The sequence below is a fragment of the Argopecten irradians genome, chromosome 14, assembly GCF_041381155.1.
Source record: "Argopecten irradians isolate NY chromosome 14, Ai_NY, whole genome shotgun sequence".
Taxonomy (NCBI): Eukaryota; Metazoa; Mollusca; class Bivalvia; order Pectinida; family Pectinidae; genus Argopecten; species Argopecten irradians.
Genome location: NC_091147.1, coordinates 8,424,137 through 8,449,602, shown reverse-complemented (window position 1 = coordinate 8,449,602; position 25,466 = coordinate 8,424,137). Strand labels below are relative to the sequence as shown.

Below are 25,466 nucleotides of genomic sequence, written 5' to 3'. Positions count from 1 at the left end.
ATAATATTCGGAAAACCAAAAAGAAACAAAGTCTAACATATAAGCAGAGTTCACGACAATGAAAAGACAAAATAATGAAACTTTTAATAAAGAAATAATTTCCGAGATAGGATATAAAACTGTCCCATGTTTTGTTTGGATTGATAGGTACTACCTGTGACGGCTGATTGCGGTCCTCTTGCGCTGACCCGCTGTCCGACAATGCGTATTTGATCATCCAATCAAGATCATTATTCAACTTATATCTTGCCTTTTTTGGATTATCTATAGATTAAGATGACGTCCAGAAACGTGTCATCTGCAAACAGATTAACGTTTGAATTAGCAAAACGGTATCATTAATATAAACCACGAAGAAAAAGTATAAGGCCGAATATTGACCCTTGTGGAACACATACATTGATATTTTTTTCAAGTTTGAAAGCAACTAGGCCTACTATAGTTTCATATGACTGAACATGAATTCAGAATGTGTCATATCATGAAAGCCGTTCGGCCCACTCATAAAACAATATGTTAACTTATCTCTATTACGCTACAGTGTCTCGTTTTGATTATCTGTTATCCTATGACAAATCTGTACTAAATGGATAAATAAAAATGCCATAATAGCATTTGATAATAGTGGCATCATAGACATGCAGTATATTAATGAAATATGTCAAGGAAACGAACTATTTTGAGACATACAATGCATATTTGGTTTCTAAATGCGTTCTCACGAATTAAACATAGAGCTCTAAAGATATGTATATATGTTTCTGACTTTGGCCTACATTGCATATATAAATTTAAAGGCCCGTTACCTTTCCGGAGCAAAATATAAAGGTTTCTTAAAAAAACATTAATAACATCAGAAAATGCATACCGATGACCTTAAATAAGGTTACGACACCAAACGTATGCAAGATTTCCTGCGTAAATGTATGAAAACAGTGGAGAGTCAATTCGCTGTTTTGCCGTCTGGCGCAGTGATAGTCAACTACCGCGCGGTATTTAGGACGAAGGCGGGAAACATAATACGACCCGCGTTATGAAAATAAACATTTTATTTATTTTAATCAAATCGTTCAGAAGGTGATGATGAATTTAGTATTAACGGTATTAACGGTAAGTTAATAATTCTTAAGACTCTACAAAATTATCGATCTTGTTTTACATTCCCATTTTAAAGGCCCACTACCTTTCCGAAACGGTTTTTGATTTTTAAAATGGGAATGTAAAACGAAATTAATAATTTTGTAGAGTTGCAAAAGTTATCAACTTAACGTTAATACTACACTTATTATCGCCTCCTAAACAATTTAATTAAAATAAATGAAATGTTAATTTTCATAACGCGGGTCGTATTATGTTTCCCCCGTCATCCTAAATACCGCGCGGTAGTTGACTATCACTGCGACAGACGGTAAAACAGCGAAATGACTCTCCATTGTTATCATATATTACGCAGGAAATCTTGCATATGTTTGGTGTTGTAACCTCATCTTAGGCCATCGGTATATATTTTCTGAGGTTATTAATGTTTTTAAGAAATCTATATATTTTGCTCCGGAAAGGTAGTGGGCCTTTAAAAATTAAAAGCCGTTTCGGAAAGGTAGTGGGCCTTTGATAATAATAATAATAAAACAAATAGATATAGCTAACCCTGCAAGGATTTATTATTTCCTGTATGGCAATCATGTTGATATGTAAAACATGTCAATGTGTTCACAAGTTCCATATTCATGCAAAAAAATTGAGATCTCTCTCTCTTCTCATTTTTTTTTAGACTTTTAAAGTAACGTTGAAGAAAATTATAGCTGCTAAGATCCCATGTACACGTATTATTTTCAGATAACACGTTCCCTATGATAGCTCCTAGCAATGACGTAGAAAAAATATATGACACCATGAAGTAAAGGATCTTTCTGCGTAACGTTTCACACTGCCGTTTTTTTTACTAGCGTGATACCTAGAACAGCGTTCGTCAACTTCCGTGTTTTCCCGGAAGAGGTCACATGAACAGACGCCATTTTCAGTCGGACTGATTGTCAAATGAGTCCATCCATTGCAATATTCTAGTGTATTTTTATATTACGACATCGATGTAGTAGTACGTGAAGGTATGTATTTTATCGGGATGATTTTCAGAGGAATTTAAATGTCACTGTCGACCATGTTCTGTCAGCCAAATCATTGAAAACAGAGCTGAACGAATGTTTTTGTTTCCGTCAAATCTGTTTGTTTACGTTTTATAGACAATCAAACTCCAGCGGGTTTCCACGCCTAGCTTGATCGCTAATGTTCACTTCTCATCTTACAAATACATTGTGTTCATATTATGTACGGGAGAGGCTGATTTGAACGCAATATGAAGTCAACAAATTTAATTATGAAATACAAAAAGGTCATGGGTCTTCATGATGATGTTTCACATGAAACTTTCAGGGCAGGATATAAATTATATAACAGCAAACCCGTGCTTCTTCATGGGTATCATATAACGAATTCGTTAAAAAGTTACAATTCAATAACATGTGCATCGGATAAGCCATAGAATCAATACCAACTATAAATCGGCATCACCCATTTGTGGTATGTTAATTTGTCATGAATTTGTATAATCTGAGTCTGGTGTAGAGGACTTACTTACACAAGTCCAGAAATGACCTTATCTTATTCTAAACTTAACAAATAGGAGAGCTTTTCTGCTGTAAATAATGTACTTGAGATTTAATCCATCCTCTAATTCCCACCACTGACTTTACTTTCACTGGGACAAACTATAGCTACAACATTATGAACATAGTACCATAAGAAAGGTTATGAGTGCTGAGTTGACTCTTATCTGAGTGCATCACAGTTTTTATATACTCTGGCACATGCTCACAACAACTTAAAACCCTTTGAGCAAATTACAGGTAATTTTAAAGATGAAAACTTTGTGTCGAATGCTGACTCAGACTGGGAGATGCAGGTTTATTTTGTAGTTAATCAACTGCATGATAAAGGTATTGCCAGTCTCACAGATGATGGTAGTCTGTTCCAGCAAGTATGTTGGTTCTTGGGGTAGGGTGTGATGGTGGTCGCTGGTATCTATCTAATCTCTATGTCCTTTGATTATGGAAGCATACCAGTGATGTCACTAGAGCTCAGTGAGATTATGTCTTATTCTGTAGAACATTGATGTAATGAAACCAGCATCAGTGTTCTACAGATCAGCAGTGCTGTGACAAAGGGTTTTACTTGATGACATGTTTTTTCAGAGATATTATTATGGTACCGATCTGATGGTTGATGTATTGTCTTGTCACAAATCTAACAGATCAGCATTATTGAACAGATCTAGATATTTTGTCTGCCTGATCAGCTGGTTCTGCTCTATAGCTACACAGTGAAACCTGCCTTAGCAAAAACCTCTGTATAAAGACCACCTCTATATAAAGACTACCTCTGTATAAAGACCACCTGTCTTAAAAGGCCACTTTTCTAGGGTCCCAAATGCATGACCAATTTCAACACAAATTGACCTGTGTGTAAAGATCACTTCTCTATATACTATATAGAGACCACTTTTTTGTCCCTTGACTGGTCTTTATAGACAGGTTTGACATAAAAATTATTGTGCTCGTATATTAAGTTGTGGAGGCATCATGGCCTATAGTCAGGTGTCAGAAATTTGACTGTAGATATACATCTATGTACATTCTTTTTAGCCCACCATTTGATGATGGTGAGTTATTCAAGTCACTCCGTTTGTTAACAAATCTTGTTAGGGCCATTTCTCAGAAAGTACTGAAGGGATCTGTCTCAAATTGCATGTGCAGGTTCCCAGAGGGTCCTAGTTGTACATGTTGCATTTTCGCACTGATCGATGAACAAGATGGCAGACAGGTAGCCATCTTGGATTTTGGTAATTGTTTGTTACTGCTATATATCTCAGAAAGTACTGAAAGGGTCTTCCTCAAATTTCATATGTAGTATGTAGTTATAGTTTGAAAAGCAGAGAAAATATCCCTATTTCCATAGTCAGACAAAGGTCATTCTTTGGTGCCCACCAAGATCCCTCTGGGATCTCTTGTTTACAAATCCCAAAGTTTTAATGGACTTTAAATTTCCTTTACGATGATAATGTGTTTGTTCTGCTTCAGTCTGTAATGTACATTTGTACCTTGGTACTTTGTACTTTCAGCCACTACTAATGTATGCCCGTATAGAGCTGGTACTACTGAATTTGTACAATCTGGTCGGTCATTGCATGATAAATGATTAGGTACAACCAATTACCTTGGACTAAAGACATGACATCAGCATTGGAAGTGGTACCACACTCAGATGTATTGTTTCCTCTTTGTTGCGAAATCCATGATCCAGCACCAAATATTACTCTCTCTGATTCTCTCTAATACAGCATGTCACTTCCTTGGTTTCTGAATTATCAAAAGCACTTTAAAGAGTAACCAATATCTAGTTCACATTTCAGTCGACACCTGATCATGCCGGTTGAAAATGATAAGTACCAGGATACATTTTGATTCGTTCAGTCCAGAATTACCATGGCAGTGCATGTCAAATTGGTATGACTGAGTGATTTTGTAAAAAATTGGTATGATTGACTGATTTTATAAAAAATTTCACACTTTAGCGGACATTCTTTACTTCTAAATCGATGTGATAAAATTACAATATGGTCTATTAATATGACAATGTTTAACAAGATTTTGATGTTTTGTTACAGGCATGTCTCCCTTGACTGAGATTCCCAGTCAGAAAAGGCCAAAATGGCTTCATATCTTCGCTGTGTTTAACCTTCTGTCTTTCAATGTGTTTTCTGTCAGTGGAAATGTTAAAGTGGTAAGTATATATATTATCTAGCCCGTTCAGCCATGTCATATGACCATGACACAAATATTGTAAGACGTGTGTAATAAAACTATTGTGATCATGATGTCACAGGTAAAATATAGTGATGTCAATTCAAAATATGACGTCGTGTGACATGATTGACACGGTAGACACTAATATCAAATCCTATTCCTAGTCTGATTTTGCCACTCTTCTATAGAAACGAAATTGAATTGAAAGTTTTGTCTACACTTTTATCAATAGCTTTATCATAAATATAATCTTGTAATGGTGATTACATTATACAAAATTTTTTAAACTTGTTCAATAATTTGATATGTCACTTGTCTGAAGGCTTTGTTGTGGCATAATAAATTATTGAACTTGTTCAATAAATTTCATATATAGCCACTTATGTAGGATCCTCTAGTGGTGGGAAATGGATAGAATTTCATTATCGATTAATCGGGATAATCGGATGGCCTCTTCCGATCGATCATCGATTATAATCGGATTTGTTTGATCTAATTATAAATGTACAACATATTAAAGTTTCTTAAAGCAATGAATCTTCAATTCCAAACACTAGTTTCAACGAAAACAAATTTCAACAACGTGTAACAGTAAGTCCTGACGCACGGACGATTTGACATCAACTTACCTTTATTCGCATATGATTTAAGACACACACGGCACACTGCTAATTTCATATCCAAATTCTCCTTATTTGGAGGGCCATCTTTCATTTTTTTAAACCCGAAATATCGCCACACTCGTGAGGAGCTGGCTCCTGGGTGATTATACAGTTCGTCGTCCATTTTGTGTACAGCATCTGGGTCACTTGTATGCTTTACAAGTATGCATGTAAGTTCAAGCGTTTACGCAGTTCTATTAACTAAAAACTAAAAACAATGTCCGGTGTTGATTCCGGAATACAGCGTAAATTTCACTAATCTATTTAGTTTTTTTGTAATCGATTGTCGCTTAAATTTGCTTCAATCGATCAATTATCGATTATAATCGATAATCGGCCCAACACTAAGATCCTCTCTATATAAGAACTATTGAAATTATTTATGTCAAGGTATAAAGCATGGAAATGTTTGTTGGAGATCTATACTGGTGAAGAAGCACTTCCCTGATGACATGTTTCATCTATACAGAAAATTTCAAATCTTGTTTTGGTGATAACAAGAATTAAAACGTGGCTGCCTAAACGGAGGCTTAATGCTTTTTCCGCGGGAGACAAGGGGCACTGGAATGTATTGAATAATTTCTTATATTAGAATTTGATATTACCAAAGAAGCCAACACCTTACCTGGTCACATTATATTGTCATAATAAACCAGTTGTTCCACTCTCATTAGACCTATATATTACCCTTTGATTTACAAAAAGTATGGGTTGTAGAGGCTGTGGTGGCTGAGTGGTTCAGATGTTCCAATATATTGCCACAAGCCCTCCACATGACCTCTGGGTTGTGAGTATGAATTCCATGTTGAGCAGTTGCCAGATAAGGAATACAGAATGAGATTGGTGGATTTTCTCAGGGTACTCCAGCTTTTCTCCACCACCTTTCATGTCCTTAAACAACCCTAAAAAGATTGATGTAGACACCAGACAACTATAACACAAAATTATACCACCTCAGACAACAAACAACATTCCAAAAAAAAACATTGACTGGGACTTTTTAAGGCTATAACAGTGAGGAGTGCTAAAGTCTATATAGGTATATGTAATCTTAAAGAAAACCTTTTCAAGGTAAACCTTCGTCATGGAGCAAAGAGATTTGCTTCCGGTAATAATAGTATATATGTAGTATACACATAATGTACATAATGTACCATAAGATGGTAGATGTATTAACATATTGTAATTGTCACAAAAGTTTATATTATGCATGCATGCTGATGATTATGTTAATGAGTGAAAGTGTGTGAGTTTACCTGTCACCTTGAAGGTGTAATACTTTGTACCAGATTCTTGTTATAAGATTTCTGTACTTGTCCTTCAGGTAGGATGTAATTAAGAACGCACCTGATATCATCATAGCACAATTTATTCAAATTTGTAATGATCTAAATACATCTTTATTTGGCATAGATTTGCAGAAAACTGTGAATTTCCTTCAAACTCTGTTTTTGTTGGAGTTTTAGCATTTATCAATGATTGCAAGGTACTAATACATATACAATTAAGCATGTTATCAATCGACTGACAGCTGGCAACATGTATGTAAAGGAGACATGGGTAGTTTGGTGGTCATCATCCCAACCTAAACTAGTGTGTGTGTTACAAAAATGTCTGATTTCTTCCTTCAGGAAAGTAATAGACTGATGTCACATGGGTTAAAGTCATCAGAACACAAGAGGTGGGGGCAGTAATACTGCTGTGATGGATCTCCAGGTCATATGAGTTCATTTTGATGTACACCCTATCACATGGAGTTAAATGTCTGTCATTTAGTCATAGCATTAGTTATACATATTGTATATTCTGATTTGATTAAACTCCAAGTATTAGTGTTATAGTCTATTGGGATGTTTCTAGATGTATGCAGCTATGAAATATTTTGCTCATATTGAAACATTAAAAGATCAGAAACAATGGGTTGGGATAAGAACAGTCAGTAAGATATTGAAAACTATACATTTGTATTGTCCCAAAAATAACTACAGTCAAACCTCGATGTATCGAAGTTCAAGGGACCGTCAGAAAAACTTCGAAACATCGAGACTTCGAATTATTCATGGTTGAAATTAGACCGATGGTTAATATTACGGAATGTGGTAGCCTAGTTGTGTACATGTTGTCTCCGTTTCGTAAACTTTAAAATCACTGTATTTACCACAAACAAAACAAAATAAAAACGAAGTATGCAATTTAATCACACGTATTGCTATCGTTAGCAATACAATTATAAACAAGACTTACGTGTACTAGGCCTAACCCATGTACATGTGCAGGTTTGTTGACTAGTTAAGCGATGGTTAATATTACGGAATGATTATAAAAACGAAAACACATTGTAAAAACAAAACTAAAAAGGGGGAACCGAAAGCACTACAACACCTACAAAATACTTTGATTTAGAATGATCGATTTGCTCCAGTATGTATGCCAAAGTTTTGCAATGTAAAAGTTTTGAGGATGAGTTACTAATAATGTGGCTCGCTATTTACCGTTCCGTAAATTCTACAAACCGCTACCAACAACGAACATAAAAAACATGACTAACTGTATCTTTGCCGTACTAATGATTTGATAATGCAGCTTGTAAAAACAAAGCACCAGTTATCGGCCTGATCAGTGATATTAATTATCTCGTTGTCACGAGACAGGTGTGACAGCATGCCGCGGGGTATCGGCGAACACCTGACCTGTACAGGTAAACTTTTATTCGAATCATCGAGTGTCAGTTACCTATGATTCTATAGCAAATGGTCCATGAAAAAAGTTCGATACATCGAGAAGTTCGATTCACAAAACCTCGATTCATACATGGGTTAGTTAGTAATGTTATATAGTGAAGAAATTCGGGACAAGACAAAAAGTTGGATACAGCGAGAAATTTGATTCATTGAAGTTCGAATCATCGAGGTTTGACTGTATGTAACACAGTTATATATCTTGAAAACACATTTTGAACTTCTTCTCAAGTTCTACCAGTGCGATTTGTCTGAAACTTGCATGAAATGATCCTGACATGGTCCCTACACTTGCATGAAATGATCCTGACATGGTCCCGACAAAGTGTACTTATTTTTCGGGTCGATCCAAAATCCAAGATGGCCGCCACAGCCGCCATCTTGAAAACACATTTTGAACTTCTTCTCAAGTTGCACCGGTGCAATTTGGCTGAGACTTGCATGAAATGATCCTGACATGGTCCCAACAAAGTGTTGTTATTTTTCAGGTCGATCTGAAATCCAAGATGGCCGCCACAGCCGCCATCTTGAAAACACATTTTGAACTTCTTCTCAAGTTCTACCAGTGCAATTTGGCTAAAACTTGCATGAAATGATCCTGACATGGTCCCGACAAAGTGTTGTTATTTTTCTAGTCGATCCGAAATCCAAGACGGCTGCCACAGCCACCATCTTGAAAACACATTTTGAACTTCTTCTCAAGTTCTACCAGTGCGATTTGGCTGAAACTTGCATGAAATAATCCAGACATGGTCCCGACAAAGTGTTCTTATTTTTCGGGTCGATCCGATATCCAAGATGGCCGCCACCGCTGCCATCTTGAAAACACATTTTGAACTTCTTCTCAAGTTCTACCTGTGCGATTTGGCTGAAACTTGCATGAAAGGAGCCTGACATGGGCCCAACGAAGTGTTGTTACATCTCTGGTTGATCCCCAATCGAAGATGGCAACCATGACACTATATCTAAATAATTTCCTATATGATTATTGCCAAGGGCCTCATGATGACCGTTAAGGCCCATGGGCCTCTTGTTTTTGAACTTGTTAAATTCCATCAAAATATACCAGGTAAGCATTAATTGTGTTAAAAAATAAATAAATACCAATATGGTCTGAAGAATTGTAATTGTCTATTCCAATATTGTCATTTAAGCCTTAACATAATATATAATCTCAGCAGTACTAGTGATGATACAGTTCTTAGAACGGGATGTAAACTTTAAAAAAAAGTAATGATGCATGCAATAATAAGACAATCTCAGTAGGAGGGGTAAGGTGTCAATAAACACAATATGTTCTGGGGAGACTGAGATTCATGTACTATCTGTTGATATCAATCAATCTAATCAAGGTTTCTTTTGGTGATTTTTTTCTCAGAATCAAGGAAATGAGACTATCTTATTTTACCTGGATAGAATGGCGACCTTTGGTCCGGAGCTGACAGAAACAGGCCTCACGGTAAGTCTATAATCAACTATTTCACAGTAACCTAGATTCTGATAATTATATGCGCTGGACATGTTGGTTAGCATGTTATAAAAGTGCACTAGGAACAATAGACTGCTTTTGTAGTCGTGAATTATATCTCTTTGTCATGTACATGAATCATTATTGAAAAGCAAATGATCGAATGCAAATTTTCAGAAGTGAAAAAGCAAAGATTTTATAATGATAATGAAGCCCATTTATTATTTATTTCCATTAACCTTCAGAGAAAACCGTGTTATACCTATGTTTTATTGATGTCAGTGTGAGCTACAGAACAAATCTAATTTTGTATTTGACAAGTTTATATAAACAGTGATACATGTTTATAACAAATATTTAACTATTTATGAAGGACTCTGATCGTTTCCAGCATTGAAATATGCCAGGTATATGTACATTGAATGTAGTAAATACATTCATTGATGTGGGAGTTTTGTAACTGCTCCAAGAATGATATCTCTTAATGTGGTTGTTCTAAACAGAAATTGAATTTTTATGCATACCGGTACATGTATATATAAACGTGGTTTGTAAGGCATGAATAATTAGATGTAATATATTAACTATTCATTCAATTTTATTTTGTATAAATTATCCTTGATGTATAATTTATCAAATGACTGTACCACTGTTATATAGAAGTTTTACTCGGAACTTTTGTATATAAATTGTCTTTCACTGATAGTTCTTTATAATAGGGGGGGGGGGGGGGGAGGGGGGGAGGGGGGGCCCAATAGGGGAAATAGAGGTAAATCCTATAAATCGCTACTTATCCTTGTGTTCTGCATTGATTGAAACCAAATTTGGCCAAAAACATCATTGGGGGAGGGAAACAGAGTTTGTATAAAGTTTGGTTCTGTTCCCCTGGGGGCAAGAGGCCTAGGGGTGGGGCCCGATAGGGGAAATAGCTTTAATTTATTTAAATCGCTTCTAGTTATAGAGTTCTGCATGGAATGTAACTAAATCCTTTGGCCGGAAACATCCTTGGGAGAAGGGGAACAGAATTTGTATAAATTTTGGCTTTTACCCCCTGGGGCAGAAAGAGTTGGGCCTATTAGGGGATTTAGAGGTAAAATTCAAATTCCTGCAGAAAAGAAACAATGAACCTGTATTCAGAACATTACTTGTCATTACAAACCAGATGAGTGATACAGGTCCTCTGGGCCTCTTGTTAATGCAATATACTGAAGTTGTAATGACATAGCATTAAGTCTTATATAAACCTTGTTTTAATTCAGCATATTTCAAATTTATGATTTATATTTGAAAAGGTACCAGAAAAAGAAATAACTCCCTTTTGAATTTATGCTTAAGTTAAATCTAGAAATCTATACAATCAACTGTGTTTTAGTTTGTTAAGCATGCATTTGCAGCATGTGGTACTCGTGTATACATATACATTTCAGCATCCTAATAAATAACTTATCAAATTCCATCTTTATGTATTTTGAACCGGCCCAGTCGAATTTAGCAGACTGCAGTGTGATATAAAGAGTAGTGTTGAACTTTAGTGACCTCCAACAATGCACTGCATAAATTAAATGAATGTCAACAAAATGGTGGGTTAAAAACGTGGGTGAAGTGAACACAAACTAATTTCGATAGAAAACAGATTATGTCAAGAGTCAGTAACGTGCGCGATTGGAAAAGTAGGTAAATATAAATGGATGGCTGCAATGCAAGAGACGGAAGCAACTTCCCACTTTATACTTGCGTGATGTACATATGTGCAATTAAGTCAAGAACCTCCCCTTCAAATGAAAACTTATCATTCAAGTACGCTAAATACAAATTGTTTTATTAGGAATACTAACAACTATGGCTTCTACTTCATATATCAACAATCCTAAATTAGAAAATCATCTTAAAAATGTGAAAAACTAATATTCCTTGTCGTGTCAGCAAGTTTGTTGTTCATTATAACCTTGCTTTGACCAGCTTTCGTTTTGTGTTCCAAAAATAGAATATGACGATCTATTTTTATCATTTTTAGGGTAGGTTTCCCCACATTTTCCTGTCGTTTTAGATAACCTATCATTGTAATAAAATATTCAATAAACATCTGAAAACCATATCTAAGCATACAGAACAACTTATTTTAGGTTCATGTCCCTTTAAACAAATCAAGCCACTGGGTCAGGGGTGTGTCATATCATTAAAAAGTAATTACATTGGCCATGGTTAGTAATTTGTTCTTTTGTTGAGATCTTTGTGAAATCTTCAGGTATTTGAAAACGTTTTAAAGTCTGTACTTTTGTGAAAATATGATTTGAAATTGAAATTAAAAACACAAATGAAGTACAGAACGATGAAGGTCTAAATAAATCAGAGCTTGAACTTCTTATTTTGTTACTAGTTATTTTGTGGGTAAGGATATGGCAGATGAAGAAATGGCTATTTTAGGGGATAGAACAGTTATATAGGAAGGGACAGAAGTATTTATGTACATGTGACAGTGTAGGGCCTGAGGCTATGACATCACAACGTGTAACAGACTCCAATAGACACCAGGTTATCCTGTTCATCAACAGACCTGCAGTATTCTGGTGCATTTTACACCTATAATGTTGTGCACAGACCCTGATACCAGTGCATGTGTATCAGACCCTCCATACACTCTACAATTGGATGAGATAATTAATACCATTTGTGTCAGCTGTCAAAAATCTGACGTATATTTGCGGTTTGGAACATGTATATATTACGTTAGAACTGACTGAATGAGACATCCTAGCGAGCTTTTCTGTGAATGTCTAGAAGGATCTAAATCCATTAAAAAGATGAAATTAAGGTAGTTTAGCAGATATATGAATAGAATTTACACAGATGTTATGTTAAACTTTTCAATGCTTGTTTCTCACATACACAGAAAGACATTTCCAGATAGTGTATGACATTAGGCCTACTAGCTTCTCACATGCACAGAAAGACATTTTCTGTATAGCGTATGAAGGGCTTCTTGCTTCCATATAGTTAGTGAGTACCAGTAAGCTACATACTATTAGTGGGAACCTTTCTCTGTGTGATAGATACACATCGTAACTTTACTTACATTAGTGTTGCAAACTGTTTAGATTGTATATAATAGATGCTAATTGTATGATACACATTACCCTATAAATGTTCACAATATCCATTATTATACTTATGTAGTGGAACCCAGTTTAATTGAAGGCCTTTGGAAATATAAGGGAAATCTTAATTATATATCCCAATTCTAATGTTACAGAGAAAAAAGGCAATGATATGTGAATGAGGATTATGATTGATCTAATATTGAGCACTATTTCAATATATCGAATTTCTTACTAAGTGGATTTCAATATATATACAAATTGTATAATGATTGATGATATACCATAAGACTGCTGTGACCTTTTTGTGAAATTCAAGGGTGAGAGATTGGGGTAGAGGTGAAGGGGGTCTGAGAGGGAAGACATTTAGATCTTAGACATTTACAATATTAGAAAAATTTAATTATAACTTCATTTGTATTTTCTATTGGTCCATATATATAATGAATGGCTAGATTATATTAATGACTTTTTCATATGAAGAATACAGATGTTCCTCCAGAAGGGTCACTGAAATTAGGTAATTCCACAGGATTACATTCTGGTCTGGCATTGCCATGCAGTATCTAAATATTTACTTAGACTAATCTTCTGGGCTATATCACTGACATGTTATTGCATCTATCGTGGTTTCAAGAAAGCACTCGAGTCTCAAGAAAATAAAATTTGTTTTATCAAACTTTGACCTAACAATTTAAATTTTAGTACAAAAAGACTTACTATGATTATGTATCAACATGACATACAGTATAGCCCCTTAAACTTGCTTTTCTTGAATACCCCCCCCCCTCTCCTTCCCCCATATTTTAAAAAGATTACACATAGCCCCTACAACAGTTCCCCTATATGTTTCATGTAACAAACCCCTGGATAGCTTGAACCACTATTCGTTGGTTACCCGATTTTTCTCAAACAGAAATATATCCCATTTCTTCCAGGTGCAATTTTGAAGTTCAAATGTCATTGATATGCATGGTTTATAAAAATTTGATATTCTAGTTTTTCATTGGCTGACCAACCTCAGATGAATTGAATACACTGTAAATATCGAGGTTCCCCAACAAGTGACTGTTGTTTATCATGTATATCAAATTTGAGTTATTTAATTTTCAAATTTAGAAAAGATACAAGCTTTAGCGAGTGTCTTTTGAAAATTTGAAAATTAACTAACGAGAGTTTAGATGAACACGATAAACAACAGTCATGCGTTGGGGAACTAATTTATCTTTAACATTATATTTATACCATGATGACCATTATCCTCGTCTTCATTCTGGGAAACTTACCACCATACAATATGTAGTGATATCTTTCCGCCATAAAATATAGCGCCTTAACAGAGAGCCAATATTCTATTGTTCAATACTTTGAATAAGCAATTACCTTTCATACAGTAAAGACAATGTTATTTAAAAGAAAATGTGCTAAGTAGCCCGAAGTTGAGAGCCAATCGGAATAAACAGATCTTGGAATTGACCAATTAGAGGCACTGGAGTGTGTAAACATAATGTTATGGAATTTATCACATGGGTTTTCCATTGTGAAACATGCATAGTTATGGGGTAAGTATTTTTCCCATGGGAGTTATTTATGGGATAAGTATTTTTCCCATGGGAGCTTGAAACAAGCTTTAAGTAGCCCCAGATATTCAGTTATGTTAACAGACTATATATATATAATTATTTTTCAGGGGAACTTGATACGAGTAGCCCCGGACAATAAGTCCTCATGTACTGACTATAGACCCGGCATTCCGGATAATGACACCTCAAGAAACTGGATTGCTCTTATACTGAGGAATGGATGTAAATTTGATGATATGGTAGGTTCAACTTAAGATGAGCCCTGAGGTGAAAATGAGATCCTGGTTGATCTAATATAAACTTTATTTTTTTTTCATTCATTATAAGCCATACAATACAAAAACAATCAAATAGATATAACATGAAATGGATTCAGAAACAAGTGTTTTACACTTATATTAATCCGTCTCCATCATCCTTGTTGATCTGCTAATGGTCAGTAATCAAAATCTCCTCCCATGTTTCCCTTCATAAAAACCTTTTGGAGAATTTTCCTAGAATACTTGGATGTAAAAAAAATTATAAAGCCTTTAGGAAACTCAAAGAGATTACAGTGCTTAAAATGTTTTTGTCTTTTGACGTTTTTAATGGACCAGTTAATTTGTCAACCTTCGACAACTGCATAATAGTAACAAGGTATTGTAGAGCTGCCTCTCTTATACCAACTCTTGAATATTGATGTTTTGAGAACTGCTGGGAATTACTTGCAATTTGAAGTAACATGAACTTCTTTGTTTACACGGCTGAGTCATGAGAATACAAACCAATTTTAAAAAAATATTGAGATTTTATGTAACCACAGATGATGATTGCTGCTAAAATTAGGACATGTTTTAATGTTGATATTGACAGGTGCTAAATGAAATAGGGTTTGCTATGTCGATATCTGCTGGTGCAAAATGAATTAGTGGTTTGCTATTTTGATATTTACAGGTGCTAAATGCTCAGAATCTAGGTTACCAAGGAGTGATCATACAGAATCATTTCAAAGATGACAGTCTGGTGGCTATGGGAGGAGACTCACGTAAGTGAAATATTCAAGGTTTCCTCACTTTAAATTCTAGAGTAGCAGTATTGGACTGGGTGGATCATCAGTGACCAGGTATCTCAATCAGTAAAACATTTGATTGGAGTCTTGAGGTGTTCAGTCAGAGATCAATTCTCTGGCCACTACATTCTCTCATCTCCTATTATAATAAAGTGGAATTTGTCTGAACCGTATGTCATAGAAACCAACGTATTTGGCCGGAATAGAGAGGTGTTTGAGACAATTATTTATCTATTTTGGCCTGGTTAAGACGGCACTATTGCAAATAGTAGCCATGTGTGTAGCCAATCAGAATCCAGTATTCTGTCACATGATGTACTAATCTAGAATAGACTGGGATCCAAATTAGAATAGGACCAGTTTTGTCGAGTTATACTGTACTATACATTCATTTTGGAATTCCCACATTTAAATTTGCTCATTCCCCCCCCCCCCCCCCTTCCTCACTAATTGACTATAGATCCTATCAATTAATAAGTATTCCATTGTCTGTCCCTACCCATTTAACTTACAGAAAATTGACCTGATTTGTTTGCTGTTTGTTACAGATATGTCTGAGGTGAACATCCCCTCGGTGTTCGTAGGCTGGACCAGTGGCTTTGAGATTGGCCGTAAATACTGCTATGGGTGCTCATTTCTTAAGTAAGTCTTACTGCTTGGTTAAGTTTCAAGTGATCAGGTGGTGCAGGTTAAATGTTTTGAATTCTTATGAAAGCTCATTATGAAATCATATGAAGAATATCTGGCTAAATTTGAAATATATAAGAATATTATAAAGCTACTATTTTTTGTTTGTGATGAGATATTGTGAAATTTATTATTGCCAAATCATTCAAATGCAGGGAGAGTATAGGTAAATCATGATGTGAAATCACTGTGAAGAATTGGTTAAGTATAAAATGTGAAAGTAAATCGGCAGTAATATGTTTCTGATTTTCTGACCTTCGTTTGCAATGTTCCCATTCGTTCTTTAAAATTGAACAAATTAAACAGTTTCTTGGGTGTTGTTTATAAACCATTCATATTGTCATGATAATGGGTTTTTTTAAGCCAGATCTTTTTCTTACTGTTGTAAATATCTGTGGTAATGGTTTTGATTGCTTGAATTTGTCATTTCACTGACTTTTTTAAAACCAAGATAATTTTAAAATTTAATTCTGAAAGTTTTATCTGATTGTTTAACAGTTACACTATAACCATCAACAACAACACACCACAAGACTTCAAGTCCTACATCTTGTGGCCATTTGCTATCGTCGTGGGGACCTGCTTCATCCTCATGTTGTCATTCATGGTAAGTTGTTCTATCATACTTCACAGGGTTATCCTTCAGCTACTAGATAAGTCTTTCTCCCATACTCCACAGGGTTATCCTTCGGCTACTACAGTAAAGATAAGTCTTTCTCCCAAACTCCACAGGGATATCCCGTGGTTGCTAAGGAAAAGATAACTATCTTACCAAGCGGGGTGTAAGACAGCTCACATGCGCTAGACAATAATGTGACGTCATTAATACATGTGGCGTAGATGTGGCGTAGCTGCGTCGTGCATTGTCGATGACGTCATCAATTTGGCGCGTACCGGCTTTCCTGTGATAATGGCATGATGAAAACTCTGGAAAGCAACGGAAATTTCAGATTTTCCCTATTAAGTGTGGGAGAAAAAGAATCAAACATGGATCTGTCAAGTGGACAGGGATATCTCAACCCTCATGATAGATTTTGACCGTCAACCCTCGACAAACACCAAGTTGACAGCCAAAATTTTCACTCGGGGTGAAATATCCTCGTCCACTTGACAGACCCATGTAAGATTCTATTATTCTTTTACAGCGGTAGGGAAAAGACAGCTCACATACATTAGACAATGAGATGACATCTTTAATACATCTGACAACTATTTTTGATGACAACATTGATTTGAATGCATTGTTATGTCCATGTGATGGTGGTGTATGGAAATGTTTCTAACAATAGAGTGTTCAATTATTGTTCAAACATTGGCCTGCCAGGTGGACATGGATACCTCAATTGTTGTGATTTTTGGCTGTCACCACTGGACAAGCGTCATGATGACTAGTAGCTGAAATCTTACACTGGGGGTGCAATGAGATATCCCTGTTCACTTGACAGACCCATGGTAGATTCTATTAATAGCATACTACATCCATAACATTCCTTGTTTAGCTTTAAACAATTGAATTGGAAATGATATTGGTTGATATTTGTGTCTTTTGTAACCATTCAAATTCAAAGACAAGTTTATTCTTGGAGGGATAGATTTTAATTCATGCAACCATGGTAACTACTAGCCTTACAATACACCTATCAGCTAGAGAGATCTATGGATCAAACATGGGTTCACACATATTGCATGGAAATTTTGTGAAGACATGATGGTTTTTATGTAAAAACATTATTGTTTAATAAGTTTTGTGATTTAACTTCTGAAAACAACAATGATTAGACTAGGTATCAACGTTGACAAGGTTATCGGGTTACATGTACATTTTGTACTCAAATAACCATGGCTGCTTTAAAGAGCTACTTTACTACCTACAGGAAATATGTCACTGTATACTGACAGGAGATTTCTTTATTTTCAGATATTTAAATGGTGTAGAGACATCAGCAAAAGGAAGAAGTCCAGGCTTTCAACAAAGGTGCTGAAGAAAATACCAACTAAGAAGTTCAAGAAGGGTATGATTCTTTGTTTGTGATATTCTGTAGGGACATTGACATATCATGTATAATGGATTTCATATAACTGGTTTACATCTGTTTCTGCTGTCATAAATGTCATAAGACATTTGTAATAATAACATTTAGTCACAGCAAAGTTATGTGGTCAACATGTATATAAATCTTACTCCCTTCGCTTTGATAAGAAATATATTGAACCTTTAAAAGGTCATTCAATTTGTGTGATAAAATCAGTGAATACATCACTACTGGTGTAAGATATAAAGATGTTTTACAGGGGATGACTATGATGTTTGTGCCATTTGTCTGGATGACTATGAGGAGGGCGACAAACTTAGGATACTGCCCTGTTCACATGGTGAGTTATAAAATATTTTAAAGTTAAATCTTCTTCATTTTGTAATTAACCAGTACACGTTTTTGGGCTTTCAAATCGTCCTTTGTTCATGTTCTATCTGTCCTTCCATCATTAAACAATACTTGTTACCATTATTTCTAAAAAAAAGTACAAAAGGGATCTTCTCAAATTTCATTTGTAGGTTCCTCTAGGACCCTAGTTGTGCATATTGCATTTTGGGACTTATCAGTCAACAAGATGGCCATTAGGCAGCCATATTGGATTTTGTTAGTTGAAGTTTGTTACCGCAATTTTTCGAAAAGTACTGAGGCATTCTGTCTTAAATTTTATAGGTAGGTTTCCCTTGCATCATAGTTGTGCATATATCATTTTGAGATCAGTCTGATAACAACATGGCCAACGGGCAGCCATCTTGGATTCTGATATTTAAAGTTTGTTACCACAATTTCTCAGAAAGTACAGAAGGGATCTGTCTCAAATTTTAGATGTTGGTTTCCCTTAGTTTCAAGGGGTGCAAAATGGAACTTTGGAACACTCAAAATGATGACTGACAGATTTAAGAATCTTGGATTTTGCTATTTCCCAGAAAGGGATCTCTGAAATTTCAAATAGATGTAGGTTCTTCTTTATCACTATAGATTGTCAATTACATTTTGTAAATGAGAAGGAAACAACTCACAACATGACTGATCAGCAGCCATCTTCGCTTTGGTTCTAATGATCAGCAGCCATCTTTGCTTTGGTTCTAATGATCAGCAGCCATCTTCCCTTTGGTTCTAAATTTCTACATACCGTTATCCATTATGGAACAAATGCAAAGCAAACATGGCAGACAGTTGCCATATTAATTTTGACAATTGAACAGTGTTTCTGTGAAAAAAAACGTAATGTTAGGTTTCACTGGTGCAAAATGTTTCGAAGGAGGACAGAAAAGTAGAGAAAAGGTTCTATTTTCCATTGTCTCACATAGATAATTCTGTGATACAGATCTTGACGATCCCTCTGGGATCCCTTTGTTTGCGATTGATGATATATGTGGCTCCATTCCAGCTTACCATTGTGTCTGCATTGATCCATGGCTGACAAAGAACAAGAAGACGTGTCCAGTGTGTAAGAGGAAGGTCATCCCTGGCAGCAACCCGGACTCCGACTCCGACTCGGACGAGGATAACGGGAACCAGGCCACATCGGAGAGAGCACCACTCCTCGGAAACAACAATAACACCAGACCAGCTAGACGGTCTACATTTGATAATTCTGGTAAGCTTTTTATGGTCAGCTAGACAGTTTACATTTGATAATTCTGGTAAGCTTTTTATGGTCAGCTAGACAGTTTACATTTGATAATTCTGGTAAGCTTTCTTAATGCTACACATGACAAGCTAGACAGTCTACATTTGATAATTCTGGTAAGCTTTCTTAATGCTACACATGACAAGCTAGACAGTCTACATTTGATAATTCTGCTAGACAGTCTACATTTGATAATTCTGGTAAACTTTTTATGGTCAGCTAGACAGTTTACATTTGATAATTCTGGTAAGCTTTTTATGGTCAGCTAGACAGTTTACATTTGATAATTCTGGTAAGCTTTTTATGGTCAGCTAGACAGTTTACATTTGATAATTCTGGTAAGCTTTTTATGGTCAGCTAGACAGTTTACATTTGATAATTCTGGTAAGCTTTTTATGGTCAGCTAGACAGTTTACATTTGATAATTCTGGTAAGCTTTCTTAATGCTACACATGACTAGCTAGACAGCCTACATTTGATAATTCTGGTAAGCTTTTTATGGTCAGCTAGACAGTTTACATTTGATAATTCTGGTAAGCTTTTTATGGTCAGCTAGACAGTTTACATTTGATAATTCTGGTAAGCTTTTTATGGTCAGCTAGACAGTTTACATTTGATAATTCTGGTAAGCTTTTTATGGTCAGCTAGACAGCCTACATTTGATAATTCTGGTAAGCTTTTTATGGTCAGCTAGACAGTTTACATTTGATAATTCTGGTAAGCTTTTTATGGTCAGCTAGACAGTTTACATTTGATAATTCTGGTAAGCTTTTTATGGTCAGCTAGACAGCCTACATTTGATAATTCTGGTAAGCTTTTTATGGTCAGCTAGACAGTTTACATTTGATAATTCTGGTAAGCTTTTTATGGTCAGCTAGACAGTTTACATTTGATAATTCTGGTAAGCTTTTTATGGTCAGCTAGATGGTTTACATTTGATAATTCTGGTAAGCTTTTTATGGTCAGCTAGACAGTTTACATTTGATAATTCTGGTAAGCTTTTTATGGTCAGCTAGACAGTTTACATTTGATAATTCTGGTAAGCTTTTTATGGTCAGCTAGACAGTTTACATTTGATAATTCTGGTAAGCTTTCCGAACGTTACACTTGACTAGTTAAAATTAGACAGTTTACATTTGATAATTCTGGTAAGCTTTTTATGGTCAGCTAGATGGTTTACATTTGATAATTCTGGTAAGCTTTTATGGTCAGCTAGATGGTTTACATTTGATAATTCTGGTTAACTTTTTATGGTCAGGTAGACAGTTTACATTTGATAATTCTGGTAAACTTTTTATGGTCAGCTAGACAGTTTACATTTGATAATTCTGGTTAACTTTTTATGGTCAGCTAGACAGTTTACATTTGATAATTCTGGTTAACTTTTTATGGTCAGCTAGACAGTTTACATTTGATAATTCTGGTAAGCTTTTTATGGTCAGCTAGACAGTTTACATTTGATAATTCTGGTAAGCTTTTTATGGTCAGCTAGACAGTTTACATTTGATAATTCTGGTAAGCTTTTTATGGTCAGCTAGACAGTTTACATTTGATAATTCTGGTAAGCGGTTTATGGTCAGCTAGACAGTTCACATTTGATAATTCTGGTAAGCTTTTTATGGTCAGCTAGACAGTTTACATTTGATAATTCTGGTAAGCGGTTTATGGTAATGTTGATTCTGGTACACACAAGATTACCTACTATGTAAAACAGTAGCCAATAACTTTAAAATCATTAAAAGACTCCATTCAGAACTACAATATGTTTTCATTATATATGTTTCCTTGGTGAAGATTTTTGACTGAAGTTTTGTGGTATTGACAGGATTACCAGAGACGATGCGGCCGCTGGCGAGGAACGTGAATGAAATAAATCCTGAATCTAGTGATACTGATTCCGACTCAGACGATGACGATATTCCTCGACCCATCGTTCACTCACAGGAAAATGTTGTCAACAGAGCTGTGGTAAATCGTGGCTACTTCAAGTCAAGTGATGAGGAAGAGGAGGACAGTGACGATGATACTCAGGGACAAAATGGAGAGACAGATGAAAATAGACAAGAAGTGATAGCTAATGTGTCAATAGTAAATGTAGACCAAACGTCAGAACCAAGGACTGTAAATCATGTGGTGTGAATGTCTTTCTTTGTGATTCAGGTTGTTTCTGGATTTAGTTATTCTGAGGACAAATGTATTTGCTATCCTCAAGACTATATGGCTGTGAATAGAACTCTAGAGTCGTAACATTCGTTTCATTGTCGTGATTCTGTGTTTGCATATTACAGATTTATCTGCCCTTTTGGATAGATATTGATTGTGATATCATGTGTTTGCAAGCGTAACATCTTAGTTTTCAGAGAAAACAACGTGAATTATGCTCACAAAATAATGACATCACAATACCTACCCACAAGGGAGCTAGCTATGTAATATGCAAAGATTGAATAACTACTTCTTATAACTGATTCTTGTCACAATGAAATTTAGGACCACAATAAAAGCAAAGCAATATAGAGGCTATTCAGGAATGGAACATAAGCCTGATCATCACCGGGGGAGGGGGTGTAAAGGGAGATAACCTTAGACATTAACAGTTTATAAGTGACTCCAATGTATTAATTGTATGGCTCCAATTTCATGTGATGTATTTCGAAGTGTAAATAGTCATCAGACCCTCTGGATTTGCAAAAAATTTTTGATGGATATACAAGATACTCATATTCATGATAACTTGTTTAAAATGTAAGAGTGTGAGGGGAACGTTTTGTATCTTGGCAAGAAATTCCAGGATCAGATCATTGGTAAAGTCAAAACTGAAGGTCAAGGTCGTTTGAGGAAAAAGATAGAAAAAATACGCATTTCATTAATACAGATTTGCAAATATTTCATTGTACATGACATTTCCATTGTCATATCTTCAAGGTCCCACAATTTTATAGTGCTTAGGAGAGTTAATTGTACACTGTATAATTACATTTATTTTATCAAAAAATGCATCATGAGTTATCATGCACAGTTTTCAAAAAGGCACTGGTTATATATGGAGACTTTTTATTGTGTTTTGTTCAATGCTGTGTATTGTGAGACAACAGCTAAATCATGCAGATGTTAATTTCCTTCCAAGCCATAAAGATCATCATTTGTTTGTAAAAATATTTTACCTGGTATGTAATTTCATTGTCTTTCTAGAGAGAAAGAGGAGAATTTCTAGTCTAAAATATGGAGATGATGTTTGATATTTTACATGTGGTTTTGATTTTGAAATATAAATAAAACAGGGGGAAAAAATAGTTGATTGAGTGTATATAAATTGATCTGAGACTATACTTTTATCATCCAGTTAAAATTGTTGTGTGATGGGATATTTCAGATTAATATTGAATGGGATATTTCAGATTAATATTGAATGGGATATTTCAAGTTAATATTGAATGGGATATTTCAAGTTAATATTGAATGGGATACATGTATTTCAGATTAATATTGAATGGGATATTTCAGATTAATATTGAATGGGATATTTCAAGTTAATATTGAATGGGATACATGTATTTCAGATTAATATTGAATGGGATATTTCAGATTAATATTGAATGGGATATTGCAGGTTAATATTGAATGGGATATTTCAGGTTAATATTGAATGATATATTTCAGATTAATATTGAATGGGATATTTCAGGTTAATATTGAATGATATATTTCAGATTAATATTGAATGGGATATTGCAGGTTTATATTGCATGGAATATTTCAGGTTAATATTGAATTGAATGGGATATTTCATATTAATATTGAATGAGATATTTCAGGTTAATATTGAATGGAATATTTCAGGTAAATATTGAATGAGATATTTCAGGTTAATATTGAATGGGATATTTCAGATTAATATTGAATGGATATATCAGATTAATATTGAATGAAATATTTTCGATATTTTTTTCCCTTCCACGGTCCTAATCTAGATTAGTGGAAATCCTATTTAAGTTGGATGACAGATAGAAATTCCTGGTGATTGACTCTATGTACATACCATATACGCGCGAGATACATGTGTATTATATATATATATAATGTAATGTTAATTTAAACATGACATATAGTGCTTTATTTAATTGGTTCCATTTTACATCACAATTACAATGTATATGGATTTATGGATGAATTTCCCCCATTGTTTTTTTTCCTATTGAATGTGTATTTCTTGGGTTTTTTCCCACTGTTGTCAAGCATTTAATAAGGAAGACGGACCATCCGATAAAAGTTATTTCAAAATACCTACTGTGTCAAATATAGATAAGTCAGGCCAAATGTACTTTTTGTTAGCTAGTAACTCTTTTCCTCAGTTTTAGAGCACGTAGATATTGCCTGGTGAATTTGTTGATATTTTTGTTCCACTTTCAGTGATTGAATGGAAGCCAAGTTCCTATTACACTTTCCTTGTAGGTTAAAAGAATTATTGAATGGCATTTACGAGAAAATAAATGCATTGTTTATCTAGAGATAATTAATGTATTGTTTTAGAGGATTTGTTACAGACTGGGATATTTATATCAAGTATTAACTGATTTAGGATTAGGATAGTAAATGTTGTGGATATTATGTGCAATGATTGTCAGAGTTCCTTTCAAGACTTATTTTTGTGAAAATGAACAAAGAAAAAAAAACCAGTAGTTGAAATATTGATTAAGTAACCCGTTAATTTAAAGATGCTCCACCCCCGACAGAGCATAAACGATACTCACCAATTTAATAATAATTGGTGTTTCATCTTGTGCATATACATTGACACAAAAAACAATATGTATAAGATAATTTATTTTGCTTTTGATGCAAGTGCAATCAGTACTTCATTCCACATAGGACATGGTGCAACTGAATTTTTTCGGGATGCAATGAATTATTTTCAATATGTTTATATTGAAGTAAAATGAGAAGCTCAAACTTTGTGGTAATGGTGTAAAGTAAGTAAATTTTGTAACTGAAGAAAAATACTAATTCGTCTGCTCCTATTTTTGATAGAGAAAGTTATCATTCGTCAGGGGTGGAGTATATTTAACTTTACAGTTTCTATTGTAATATTTAGATGTATTACGTATACACAAAGAATGATTTACCATCAAACTGTAATTCATGTTATTTTCATGTCAATTCGTCATTAGAGTGGATCACAGATTTCAATACCTCAAATATTCATTCCAACATCTATCTTCAAATTGAAATGATCACAATCAATAGAAAGACGATTTTGGGATTAAGTGATTTGATGATTGTGACATAATGTTGTCCATTGTTTTTATTCTACTTAGCATATGTTACAAGCTGAGATATTTTACACATTTTTTCATCTAAATTTGAAACAAATAAATTTTATATACTCATGTTTGCCTTTGTTTCATTTTTAGCCCACCATCAACAGATGGTAGGTTATTCAAATTGCCTTTCGTCCATGGTCAGTCCATCCTTCCGTCTGTTACAATCCTAGATCTTTCATTTCTCACGAACTACTCAAGGGATTTTTCTCAAATTTCATATGTAGGTTCCTCTAGGGAACTTTTGGGAACGATCGATCAACAAGATGGCCGACTTCTGTTGTCAGACATAAATCATTCTTGGTGGGCGCCAAGATCCCTCTGGTGTCTGATGACGAGGAT

The 25,466-nt window shown here is 34.9% G+C and overlaps 1 protein-coding gene across 2 annotated transcripts; it reads left to right on the top strand.

Moving 5' to 3' along the window:
* The first annotated feature begins 1,971 nt into the window (after positions 1 to 1,971).
* On the top strand, positions 1,972 to 25,193 carry LOC138307196 (E3 ubiquitin-protein ligase RNF13-like). Of its 2 annotated transcripts, XR_011205944.1 has the most exons (12): positions 1,972 to 2,105; positions 4,721 to 4,836; positions 9,638 to 9,718; positions 14,513 to 14,644; positions 15,339 to 15,429; positions 16,002 to 16,095; positions 16,639 to 16,747; positions 18,059 to 18,152; positions 18,433 to 18,513; positions 19,564 to 19,773; positions 21,632 to 23,621; positions 23,697 to 25,193. XR_011205944.1 is itself a non-coding variant. In XM_069247829.1 (11 exons), exons 2-11 carry the CDS (start codon positions 4,723 to 4,725, stop codon positions 21,943 to 21,945), a joined length of 1,320 nt encoding a protein of 439 aa, XP_069103930.1. In that variant the 5' UTR covers positions 1,972 to 2,105; positions 4,721 to 4,722; the 3' UTR covers positions 21,946 to 25,193. The 2 variants fall into 2 exon arrangements, 1 of the variants encoding a protein (XP_069103930.1); XM_069247829.1 differs by having other exon boundaries at positions 21,632 to 25,193.
* Positions 25,194 to 25,466: the final 273 nt, after the last annotated feature.

Coding starts and splice junctions, on each gene's coding strand:
- LOC138307196 (XM_069247829.1), top strand. CDS start 4,723: ATGTCTCCCTTGACTGAGATTCCCAGTCAGAAAAGGCCAAAATGGCTT. Junction 9,719..14,512: donor TGACAGAAACAGGCCTCACG/GTAAGTCTATAA, acceptor ATTATTTTTCAG/GGGAACTTGATACGAGTAGC. Junction 18,153..18,432: donor AACTAAGAAGTTCAAGAAGG/GTATGATTCTTT, acceptor GATGTTTTACAG/GGGATGACTATGATGTTTGT.